Raw genomic sequence first — 13,064 nt, forward strand, 5'->3', positions numbered from 1 at the left:
GTGGCGTCAGGGCACCAGGGTAGAGACAACAGCTAGGAGTCCATTTTGGTTAATACCTTTTAGTACAAGTCGGAAAAGATACACCGATTCTCCACTTAAGGCTAAGGGTACACACTTTTAGCAACACTAGGGACCATTTTCTGTACCTTGGCCATCGGTGTCCGTTTCATGATAGGATGAGCACCTCTATGAACACAATACCTTCTTCATTAATACACATGACTGCAATCCCACGAAGCCTATGCTATCACTTTCTACCTACAGATAAGGAAACTGAGGCACAGAGCAATTGTATTACTTGCCCACAGCTGCAATTACTCAGGTTGACCTTAGAGCCTGCCCTCTTGAAGGTCTAGCTGATACTTGACGTAGGGTCAGCCAGGCGACTACGGACTGTGCTCCTTGCAATCAGGCACCTAGCACTGTGGATGCTGTGACTTCATTTTTTCTTTTGCTCTGGAGCCTTGAAGATGTCTGGGGGTGGGACAAGATGGAATGTATGATTGCTCTGACTCGGTTTTGATCTGCGTGCCATCTCATGCTGTGGCTATCCGACAGGAATGCATAAGAAAACCAGCTATGAGGTTTCTACCTGGGCCTCCTCAGTGACCAAATGAGTTTCAGTCTCACATGGGCTTTGAGAATCTGCATCACTTTGGAAAGCTCCAGGAATGTTCTGCTGTGTGACCCTGATGGACATCTGAGGTCAGGAGCAAGTGGGACTCGGAAGAGTTGACCCAGTAAGGCTTCAGCTGGCTTGGGAGATGTGTTAGGGCCAACCTTTACATTCATGGCAGATCATACAATCCAGTAGGCCTTTTGGACTACATACTGCTCATCCTCTCTGCTGAAAAAGTAGTCATCTGGGATCTTTATAGAAATGCTCAGGGTAAACTGAGACCCCTACATTTCTGGTTCTGAGGTTCAGAGTTCTTAGAAGACTGTGTGTGAAAACAAGGAAACTCTAGAGCTTTCCAAATGCTGATGAAACCTTCAGGCTTGAAAGCATAATCTGAACTTATAAACAGCTCTCAGAGCATCAGGGGGCCAGACAGACACATGCACATAACCCTTGAGAAGATTCTGCAGTTCAGCTGGGAATGGGTGACTTACATAGCAACCTAAAAGTATCACCAAACTCAGATGCATATACTTTTTGATGACACTGTTTAAGAAATGCAAAGAATCGGGGGGGGGGGCGGGTCATCACCAAGAAATCACTCTGTGACCATGGTCCTTGTTAATTTGTAATGTACCAAGTTCTAGCTCTGTGGTGATCGAAAGTCTGGGATAAGCCCAAGGGTCTTTTATCAGCCAGGGTTACACAAAGTCCTTTCATTAATAATTGAATTATCTAGTCCAATGAGTAATCAAATTTGGACCTTCTGACCATGTGTTGGGGTACAGTAAGACTTCACTTACTCTACCAGATACTTCCTTGACCAACCTTAGTCTGCCAGCCATGTTCTTTCCCAAACTACCCTAGATGAAGAGCAGGAGGATGGGATTCAGGTGGATTTTGTTGTATTACCCATTGACTGTATCACCCTCCCTGGACAGTGATGCCTGCCTTTCCTCCTGTGAATGTTCTTGAGGGTTTGTTGATGACTCCTTTGCCCTTCACTGGGCATTTCCTGTCCCCTGTGGTGAGCACCATGTGGACACCTGGCTATCATTCTCTCAGTCTTGTGCTCTCAGCCAATCCTTCCAGGTCCCCTGGGGAATCTGTTTACCTATTCAGGGCATTTTGTGAAACAGGGTCTAGAACAAGCACTTGCCATGCTTATTCTTATCCTTGGTCCTTGAAAAGCACCAAGAGTCTCTACTTTCCAAAATCCCGGCTGCCTAGTTATAGTCCCCATCTCCCAGCCCTGTGAGCCTCGTCACTCAATCATATCTTCTTCTTGGCATTTTCAAATGTCAGGGCTCTCACTATCTCTATCCTGAGTTTCAGGAAGCTTCCCAGGACCATTCAGAACCCTAAGTCAGTCAGTACCAGGCTACAGGCTATGGGAGGGGCCCCGCGATAGCCATAGAATGAGTCTCATTTCACTCCATTCTCTCTTCCTCCAGTGTCTAGTCTTTCACTAGTCCCACACAGGTCAAAAACCTATAACTGGTTCCAAGTAGAGCGTGCCTGAGTATTGCCCACTTTTCAGTGCTTTCTTTGGAATATTAGAATCCATTAATGTCTGTAGTGTCACAACCCAAGAGTCACACTTAGTCTGAAGTATTAACCCTCTTCCACAAACATGCATACACATAGACACACTGTAGAGAAATGGTCGGGTTTTAGTAGTTAGGGACACAGATAAGCCCAACCAAGTACATCCTTCTGCCAAGGGACTGGAGGTTGGAGAGATAAACAAACACAGGGAACATAAAAACCAGTTGTGAGGGCTGCTGCTTATGCTCAGGAGTGGCAATGCTTGAGGCATCTCACCAGGCTGGAAGGAGTTTGGTGTGTTCTAGAAAGTGTCTGGAGTTGTGTTGTTTTTTTCTCTTCCTGATCTAAGCTACTTTTCCAGGGTGTCTGGTCTTGCCCATATCCTACTGACGTGTGTATAGATTTTTTAGCTCCATGATATTACACTGTCAGGTAATGACTAAATCGTTAGTGGCTCATGTAATTAGTATCTCCTGAAAGTGCGATGTAAGCCGATCTATCGCTCTCATAGAAGAGCTATGCTGTGGGCAATGGGCTGGAAGTCCTCAAAGGGCTCTCAGTTACAACTTATATCCCCAGAATGTCTGCTGATCAAGACTTGGTTCCCCGAGGGAGGCTGCCTGGCTAAACTTACACATAATCCCCTCCTCCTGGGGCCTCAGAAAAGGGTCAGAAAGGCGACAAATGCAGTTTTCTCATCTTTTTTTATTTTTTTGTTTTCCAGTTTAAATTTAGATAAGAAACAAGGTTGCTTCACAAGTCAGTTAGTTTTCTCATCTTATTATGAGAGTGAGCTCTGATGCGTGTTTAAGGGGCTTCCAAAAACATCCCAGGCCTGCACAGTGGAGAGGACCTGCCCCCTCGGTGCCCATCATGAGCTCTCTTTCAGTAGGGAGGGTGTGTGGGAAAACCAGTTTCAAGAGGTGGGGCAAAGGTGTGACTGTGAAGCCAGATTCAGAGTGATGCATTCCATGCACAGCAAGGGATACTCATTCAAAAAAAAAGTCTTCAGGGTATTGTTGCAGTGATTAAATAATTCTTGAGCCCTAGTTTCGGAAGGCAGGTTAATTTCTGCTTTATAGAGATGCAATGGGTAGAGGGAAAAAAGGACAAAACCGCGAAGCCCTTTGTTGATATAGGTGACGATGACAAGCCTTCACGAGGATCATCCCCCCCCCAGGAAATTATTGTGTAGTGGAGGACGTCTGAAGCACTGGTACTTGCCCTCAAATGCAACCACCACCCACACACCATGACACAGAGGTGTGGGCAAGCTACTTCCCTGGTTCTGGTCTTACCTGGATGAATGAAGGACCCCATGTGACACTCTGTGAGACGCCTGCCTTCCCCCGTACACAGTACTGTCTAAGTATCCCATGGCATATCTCCCCAGCACAACTGCAGAGCAAGTCAGCCTTTTCTCCCTCTGTAAATAACATGGGGAACACCTTGAAGAAGGCTGCAGAAACAGGCAACATTGGGACTAAGGGGAGGCCATGCTGCACAGCGCCAAGCGCCTTCCCTTCTCTTATTTTTTACGGTTGCTGCCGCGAAGCAGTGCTGCCTGTCAACTTGGCTGGGTGGAGAAATGGCTGGGAAAGCAGTACACACGCCTCTGGCTGTCTCTGTAAAGATGCTGTCAGATGACTAGACCACGAGGGCTGGGACCTAGCAGATAGATTAATCCCTCGATGGATCATCCTAGTATTGTCGGAAGGCAGTGAACATCAGGGATAGGGCCACTAGAGGAAGCATGTCATGCGAGTGTCTCCTTGGGGCTACAGTGTGTTCTGGCTCCTCAATTTTACCCTTTCCTCCTTCTAAATAATGGACTGGTTTTAAAACCATGAACCAGAATGAATCTTTCTTCCCCTTAGCTTGTTCTCTAGTATTTCACTTATAATGACACAAGCGCAATCAGTGTTACTGAAGAAGGAGAGGAACAATGCTTGGACGGAACAAGCAGACAGGAAGGATAAAGGGAGGGGCTGTACTGCTGCACTGGTCCAGGATATGTCGGGGGGACATCCCTGTGCTGTGGCGCTTCCATCTGGGCCCTCTTCCTGCCAGCACCATGGCTCATTCATGCAGCCAAGAATCGCCTTTCCCGACACTTGTGCCTTCTTCCATCTCCCAGCTAGTTTCTAGTACTTTCTTTTCAGATTCAGGGATCCCTTCCCTACAGTGGCCTCGCCGGATCCTGAAAGCCACACTCCTGATACAGGTTGACAGGCTGCTGTCTCCAAGAGGAGCTAAGAGTGGCCATTCTGTTCTGTTCATTTCTGTATTTAGGACAGCACCAGCCAGTGTAAGCAATAGTATACACAAGCTAAATGTAGGAACTGAATGATCAGGGCCAGCGAGACGGCCAGTGGTTACCAGTGCTTGGAGTGTAAGCCTGTGGACACGCATCTGGTTTCTAGAATACATGTAGATGGAGAGAACCAGCTCCTCAAAGCTGTCCTGACCCCACAAGCACACATGACACATGTACGCATTTACTCACACACATCAGTTATGTAACACACAACAATAAATAAAACCTGGGAATAGCTAGAGGTATAAGAGGCTTCCGTATCACTAATAAAAGCAACTTCTTAACATGTATAGTGACTTAACTACTTTTGACCAACAATGAACAGGTTTCTGAGAAAGCTGCTTAGGTCAGAGAACATGGCGGAATGTGTGCTTGACAGGATTGCTATACCCTGAACCCCCGGGCTTCTCAGCTGCTGTCCCTCAGGCTTTTTAAAAAAATTCTCTACATCAAATCTTATTTTACTTGTAAATTATAAGTTCATTTTACTAAGGATACATCTCTCTGGGTGTAAATGTAATACATTAAGCATCATTAAACCGCAGTAAAATCAACACTAATTACAGTACGGAGGGAGAAACCATAAGGAAAAAGCAGTGGATGGAGCCGTGAAATGACTATAACTAAGACCTACGCTCCACTCTCAGCATGGGTGTAAGCTGCTCCGAGCTTCCTCACAAGAGGATGCATGGCAACCTGTTCACCCAGGTTGAGTTCATCTGGTAATGAGTTCATCTGTCCAGCGTCCCTCTGCTGCCTTCATAACCCTCTCCCGAACCCCAGCACAAATCTCCAATGGAGAAGACCGCTCAGCAGGCTCTGAAAGCACAGGGCATCGTGCTGGCAGCGCTAACCTAACATTTTAAATTATGTCCAACTGTAGATCTGTCTGCTTTCTCTTGCTTTTCAGCAATATTAAAGAAAACACAATCACCAGAACATTTCATTGCCCAAACCACTTCCACGTTTCAACGACATACTCTTTCTAAGTCTGCTAAGTACCCTCAAATGCTCATTTCTCTCCATTCAAGATGGGCAGACTCAGGTCTGTGTGTGCTTCTATGGAAAGCTCTTAAACCTACCAAGCTCATAGATTAGCTCATTGTCTCTGAAATTCCAAGGTCTTGAAAGTCTCCCAAGGAACCTAACCACCTGGAAACACTGTCGTGTACACTTCTGGCTTATCTGGGCCTCATGACTTGGACTCTGGACTTGTGGGCTGGTGGGGCAAGTGTCCTTCATGGTTGGACACAGACAGAAGTGGCCAACTAGGGGGCTTATTTGGGAATGTTAAACCTCTTAATACACATTCAGGACTTTACATGATCAAGGAAGAAATTTTGAAGTGCATTTAGGTTTGCACACATGTGTGCCTCTGTGCATGCCACAGTGTGAGATATGGAGACCCGAGGACAGCTAGAGGAGCTGGTTTTCTCTTTCCACCATGTGGGCCCCAGAGATTTCACTCAAGCCATTCATTAGGTCTGATAGCGATCACTGTTATCTATGAGTCATCTCACCAGTCTGGAAGAAATTCTTTTAACATTATTGCTTAGATAATGGAAGGCACAGTCTTAGGTAATCCTTTTCTTATTCAAGGCTAGGCCTGAATTTGTTGTGTAGCTGAAGATGGCTTTCAGCCTCTGGTCTCCCTGCCTCCACTTCTGACAAGCTGGGGTCACAGGTGTAAGTCATCTATGAACTTGGGACCTCAAGAATGCCAGGCAAGAATTCTAGCAACAAAGATGCCTCCGACTAGTCATTATCCTCTTGAAACAGAACACATCAGGCTGGCTGTGCACACACTGCATGTCCAGTGTATGGTGTATGATGGCCCCTTGAGAGGCCATCTGCACCCACGCCCACCATGGACCCTACCAGTCCCGGCCTGCCCGTCTGACCTCGTTCTTCAGGCTCCTGGCCAGGAAGTGTTCGGCCACGTGTGCAGGAAGCACGTTCTCCAGCAGCACTCGGTTCAGGTTCTCCATGGTTTCTATCTCCTCCCGCTCTTTTTTGAACTTGTTCTTCCATAAGAAGTCTAACCTACAGTAATATTCACTCTGTTACAAGAGGACACAGAGGTGAAGAAACAATAGGCATCTTGTCCTGCCAGAGTGGAGGTCATAAAGAGAAAACAAAACAAGAACAAAGCAGCACAAAACAGAACTGTCGCCCTCCCCATAGAGCCCTCTGTCCCACCCAAGTATCTGTCAATCACCGTATAATACAGATTTGCAAGGAATAGACTGAGGAGTGGGTGAGCCTCAACAACAGGGAACTAGGGGCTCTGGAGGCTTACAAGTTAGTATGACTGCAAGCTCCCCTGTAGATTGCCAATAGTCAGCTCAAATTACTTTTTTGAAGCAGCATAGTAGCATTGCTACACAATGATTTGTATTACTCAAGAAACACTTAAAATTTGTGGCAATTCATCCTTGGAATTTGCAAAGCAGCCTCTCTGACCACAACTACATAGTTGTTCATTGTAAAATATGGATTTTTTCATTTAGCACTGCACTGTGTATTAAGAATGACAGCTTATTGTAGACAAGAGCGTATGCTGATATTATTGAATTAGTAAAGGGGCTGCTGGTAAAACATGCTTGTTCATGTCTTGTAGTGTATTAAAATATAAAATATACGAGCCAGTCATTATTACTACTGTAGAAATGGAGATTCCTATTAGCTGACAAAGGCTCTCTCTGTCCTTGCCATCATTTTGTGTCCCCTGTGATACCAGTTACTGAGTAGTGAATTAGCCTTGAGTGAAACCTTCTGTCAAAGATGGGCTTCATGGAGAGGGTGACTTTCAATGCAGAGAATGAGTTACTGACACATAAATGCAAAGGATAGTGAAACTAAGTATTTGCTGTGGTACTTATTTGATGAATTATAAAAATTATACCACACACACACACACACACACACACACACACACACACACACACTTCAGCCTGACAATGACCCTTCATTAAGCAGTGTGACTCAGACTGCAAACGATGGTATAGCATTTATTTTCACTTCACATAGTGAGGCATTTTCAAAAACTAAACTATTGAAAGTTTTACATTTAAAATCAAATTTCTCACACACTGTATTCATAGGAATCATGCCATTCACTGACTGGAAAAGCCTTTTATCTCATCTATTTGGAATTTAGGGACAAAGGGGCGGTGTAGTCGGTCTCGACTAGAATAGAAGAAGCAGGGCATGGTGGGGTATCATGAAGGCACAGGTGAATATCCAAAGTCAGGCACAAAGGAAAGCAGTCGGCCTGCTGCCTGTAAGTCTCAAGGTTCCTAAGAGCCATAGCAAGAGGTCACTCAGGTGCTCTTGGGGCATCACAGGCAAGCATTTTGTTAGTCTCTTACTGGAAGAAATCGGTAATTTGTGAACAGCTGCATTGCATGAAAGCTCATCTCTCTGTGTATCTGTGCATTTTAGGTATGTCTATCATCTACTACCTATGTGTCTACCTATTTATCTTCCCGCTACAGTTTGGGTATGATTTACATGAATCCCTGGAAGGTTCAAGGTTTGGAAATGTAGTCTTCAGTGTGGTGATGATGGCATGGAAACTCTAAGATGTGAGGGGTAGTTTGATGTGAGGTCCTTTAGTGACTGGAGGTGTCTCCTTAGCAGAGACTGTGAGGTTTGGAAGACTACCTAGCTTTCTGTTTTGTGATATAAGGTTTCTTAACACATACTTGCAGTACAATGTGATGTAAGAAAGATGGCCTTCACTAGAGTTAAGATGGTGCCACGGACTTGCCCTTGAATGTCTAAAACTTTGAGATATATAATAAACTTCTTTTGTTTACAAATGTAGACTATGTATCTACTACCTATCTGTCCATCCATCCATCAATCAGCTATCACATATCTAGATCTTTTTGCTTATGCTAATTATGTAATCTACCTATATTATCAATTATCAGTCAATCATCTATATCTATGTATCCATAATCTCTCTCATCCATTCACCGATCCATCTATCGATTGTGCCACTTTCTCAAGCAATGAAAACTGTTTCAGATTCTCTCTTGTATACATAAGCATTCTTCATAAGAGAAATTCATGTTGAAGGCCATAAAAGGAAAACAAATCTATGTCAAACCAGTTGTAATGAATTGAACAGTGCCCCAAGGGCCAGTTCCAAGTCTTAGATCCTGACAGCCATGACTGAGGGCTTACTTGGACATAGAGTGTATGTGGATATATTTGATGGGGAGCTATGGATGAACTTATCCTGAGGTTGGGCTCTAAATTCAATGGCTGTTATCTATGTTATCTAGGTTAATGTGTAACCTCATGTTGTCTTTTACATGAGAATGGAGATCTGATGTAGAGACATGGAGATGGCCACATCAGACATCTAGCAGAGATCCAGGACTAAGGCATGACCTAGGTGGCTATGAGGATTGCAGAGCTGATGAGAAGAGATAAAAGGCTTGTTTGTCACTTTGTGAAGAACAGTGGTAATTTCACCTAGCCTTTCTGAGTCACAGTTTTGCTGGAACCTTTCTGTTCCTCAGATAGCCACCATCTCTCAAATTGTGCCAGGCAAGAGATATGTCACAGTGTTTGTACAAGAGTTTGGATATGTTTTCTTTAATTTTCTTAGATGTATTTATTTTCTATGTATGTGTGTGTGCCTACATCAATGTATATGTACTATGTGCACGCCTGGTGTCTATGGAAGCCAGAAGAGGGCACTGTATCCCCTGGAACCAGAGGTATGGATGACTGTGAGCCACCTCATGCATGCTGGAGACCAAACCTGGATGCCCTGTAAGAGCAAAAGTATCCTTTACTCCCGAGCCACCCTTTGCTCTGGTGTATGCTTTTCTTAAGCTTAAATAACTAAAGTGATCTTTAGGCTGCTGATTTGCTCAGAAAGCAAAAACATCTCAGTTGCTTCAAGAGAAGAAGGTGGCCATGGGCAAAGGAGATCACACAACAGGGAATGCAGCTTGCACAATGCTATGTATAAACCAGCTAGGATGTAGTCACTCCAGGGGCATGGATGCCACAGCCCTTGGAGACCTCACATTAGTAGAGGCAGCGGTTTGTGATTTGGAGAGGGTGCGGAAGCACAGCTTTTCCTATCCCAGATGGCTCTTCTGTGATGACTCATCCCTGTGATGGTTCTGGATTGAGGCCCAGCCTCCTCGCCCACCATGGTGTTTCCCATGTGCCTCAAGCCGAGGCTACGTTAAGTGACCACGAAGAATCACGTCACTGCTTTAGGAGGCAATACATTTTCCAGGTGTCTACATGTAGAGAGTACGAATCATTATGTTAAGGAGAAAAAAGGAATGACTTCCTGTAAAGACTCCTTAACACAGTTATGCCAGTGGCTGACCATAATAGTGAACACTTGCTTTAATTCTATTACAGAGTAATGCATCAACTGTCAATCAACCATCAAATGGCTACAATCACAGAGTGGTACTGAAGGTTGCCCATCCCCATGGCTATTAAAAATCGGTGTTTGTGGGTGGGATTCAATTTGGTTCTAGCATCTGAAAATACTCTGTGATGGGAGGTGATCTGAGTGGTGATTATTAAAGAGAGACTTCAGACAGCACCAATGGCAATGGAGAAGCAGGTGACTTGAAGAGGGGTTGCTACTTCCTACAGAATGACCATCTGGGGTTGTTGCACAAGGAAGCTCAGTTGTTTTCCATGTAATTGATTGGGTAACCTGGAAGCATAGGGGTATGGCTGCTCCATGAATGAGAGCAGCAAGCTGGTCAGTAGTGAGAAACAAGCAACAAACAAATGATGGAGTCACAGGAGAAGCAGGAAAGGAATGAGTCCCCAAAGCAGACAGGGTGTTACGAGGCAAGCCAGAGAATGCGGAATGGAGTAATGCAAACACTGAGGGGCTGAAGTGGGAGGAACAGGTTCACACACGGTTTGGGGGAATCTGAATAGCTGAGCCCAGGGACTGCCGCACTGCTACATCCCAGGAAGCATAGGTGTTAGAGGACAGTTCCAGACATGGCATGCTAGCCAAGGAAACAGACTGCCTAACTGTGCAGTTGCTAATAGCTACCTAGCAGGGAGTCTGGAAGCCAGACCGAAAGTCAGTAAGTCTGTAGGCATTTACCACAAAGGTCACGTACTTTTAAATGATGCACCCACACTAAAGGTTCATTGCCTTTTAATCCAAACCATCCATTTGGCTTCGCACTGCCAATATCAGAGGCTTTAAAGCAGATACTGGGGACAGAGCTGCCTGGCTTCTGATTAAGTCTTACAGTCACTCATGCCTGACTTTGTGCACAGGCATAAGCAAGGTAATCCTTAGACTCCACTATTGATCGCGTCTCCTGGGAACCAGGAGCAGGCAGAGGCCCTAAGAATGAGTAATAGTTTCCCTTGCACCACGAGATACAATTTGCAGCAGAGAACCACGTTTGAGGAATGATTGTAAATGCAGCGAAGGTGCCATACCGACCCTTGAAAGAAGTGTGACGTTCACGGTGACAGACCCATGCAAGGGTAGTCCCCCAGAGTTCCAGCTGTTTGCAAAATTAATCGATTCGTATCTCTGGTGTTTACACCTCAGGTGCCTACTTTTCTCCTGAGTGATTAGAGGATCTTGATTCTCAAACTTTGTTTTACACAAACATGGCTGCAGTGCAGATCTGCACCCCAGGAGATGACAGAAAGAGTGTCTTACCTGTCTACCCAGAACCAGCAGTGTGATGAAGAATACAGAGAGGGACACGGAGCCCATGGTCTTCAGGTCTTTCCAAATGCCTGGTCTATTGAAAAGAACAAACCAACAGGCAGACGGCCAGATGGACAGACAGATCACGACACAACAACACAACACAACACGCATACAAGACTTAGAATCCCAGTACTGACAAACTCCAGAGTACCCAGTGCATTTCCGGATTCCATCCCAGCCAAATACACATTTCAACTATGTCTCAAAACCCAATTTGCATAAAACAACAAAAATTGAATTCCATGTATTGAGGACAGAGTAAAGGAAAATATGTGCAAATTAATACAGATTTTTACATTGCACTGAGCTCTGCCAGATATTGCAAGAGGAGGGACTTGAAGAATACTAATCCATTCTGTTAATGCTTGATATCGATAATTGGATGTATGGATTCTTTGAAGTTTTCATTATTGATCTCAGAATGAGAGAGTATGTTTGAAATTGTTGACTCTGTGAGGTATAAAAATGAAATAAGGTAGTTAGTTTCTACAAGACCCTCCCACTTTTGACTGACAGGTGCAGTTTCATAAAATGTTCTAGCTGATGAATGTTCTTAATAAGTTTGTGTAATTCTGCACCACAGAGATAGGAATCCTATTTATTTCCAATCTGCCCTCAGATCCAGGTGAACATTGGCAATTTGTGGTTTAGCTGGGCTGGGCCTTCCCTCCTCACTACAGCAGGCGAGGCAGTGACTCCCAGCACATCTGCAATAATGCAAGGTGACATCTATTGCAATTCCTTGCAGTTTCCCGCATTTTCTGGCAAGCAACTTCCCCACATTCAAGTATAAGGAAGATCTGAAAAACAATGGGTAATTTGCGCAGACACTGTCACACGAACAGCGTGGCGACAGGCAATTGCTTTCTTCATTTGCTTTGCGAGTTTCCAGTTTTCCCACTGAAGTTTCAGGGGCAAGTGAGATACTAAGAAGATTTGATGCCGTCTGAAATAAGGAGGACAGGACTGGAACTGTGATCTGTGCACTTTGGAGATGCCTTTGTGAATGTCATGCTCAGTAATCAACGGGGATACAAATGCCAATCATATGGCCGTTCTGGACGAGTCAGTCACTGCACATAGACTGACCCACAGCATCCTTTGTAGATGGCACTGGTGATTTCAGTATTAACTGTATAGTGGCAATAGAAGGAAATGGCTAGAAAACTCGAGGAAAGGGAAATCAGTAAATCTCACAGACAGAATATAATGTGGGGGAAGGGAGGGCTGATTTCTGCAAGAATCACCCATCCCTGGTGACTGACGCTCTGGTGCCTCAGAATGCTCCAGGACAGTATGCGCATTTGGGCTCTTCCCTCTGGATTACAACTGCTGTGGCTGTTAAGATGCTGAACTCATCCACCACGAGGAGGTCTCTATTTCTCCAAGAACTATGAGGAGGGTACAGGGCTGCTTTTCTATTTCACTGGAGCTGATTTTATGACACAGAGTTGTTCTTGGCCTCAGGCAAATGTGCCTAATGACGCAGGTATGTAATAACAACGGTGACGTCAGTGAATTTTAAACTCATTTTTCTTTTCCTCACATTAGCCACACAGACATCAAGATGACTGGTTAGTAAGAGCAGCATAGTACAGCCATCATCCCTGGAAGGTGCAGGTTGAGCTTTGCACGTTCGTGCTGCCTAGCTTTGTAAGTCGGGGATCAGAGACAAAAATGGCAATTCCCTCTTTCCAGCTACCGCTCCTTGAGCACCAAACTAAGAATAAAAAGCCAAGCACACAGATCAGAATTTTGTGGCAGTTTTGTCAGAAACATAAAAACAGCTTCAATTCCCTCTTGATATCCAGTTAAGGGACCAATGGCCTCAAATT

At 44.8% G+C, this 13,064-nt stretch overlaps 1 protein-coding gene across 4 annotated transcripts in view; it reads right to left on the reverse strand.

Moving 5' to 3' along the window:
* Positions 1-13,064, reverse strand: part of Adcy2 (adenylate cyclase 2) — a 361,240-nt gene that overhangs the window by 23,415 nt on the left and 324,761 nt on the right. For 2 of the 4 annotated variants that reach the window (XM_040757723.1, XM_040757724.1), the window contains 2 exons: positions 11,176-11,260; positions 6,386-6,544 (listed from right to left, as the gene is read on the reverse strand). In XM_040757723.1, coding sequence (XP_040613657.1) covers positions 6,386-6,544; positions 11,176-11,260 — 244 coding nt within the window. The remainder of the gene's footprint in view (positions 1-6,385; positions 6,545-11,175; positions 11,261-13,064) is intronic. The other 2 variants (XM_021235584.2, XM_021235581.2) reach the window with 2 other exon arrangements.

This window comes from Mesocricetus auratus, unplaced genomic scaffold, assembly GCF_017639785.1.
Source record: "Mesocricetus auratus isolate SY011 unplaced genomic scaffold, BCM_Maur_2.0 Super-Scaffold_100015, whole genome shotgun sequence".
Classification (NCBI taxonomy): Eukaryota; Metazoa; Chordata; class Mammalia; order Rodentia; family Cricetidae; genus Mesocricetus; species Mesocricetus auratus.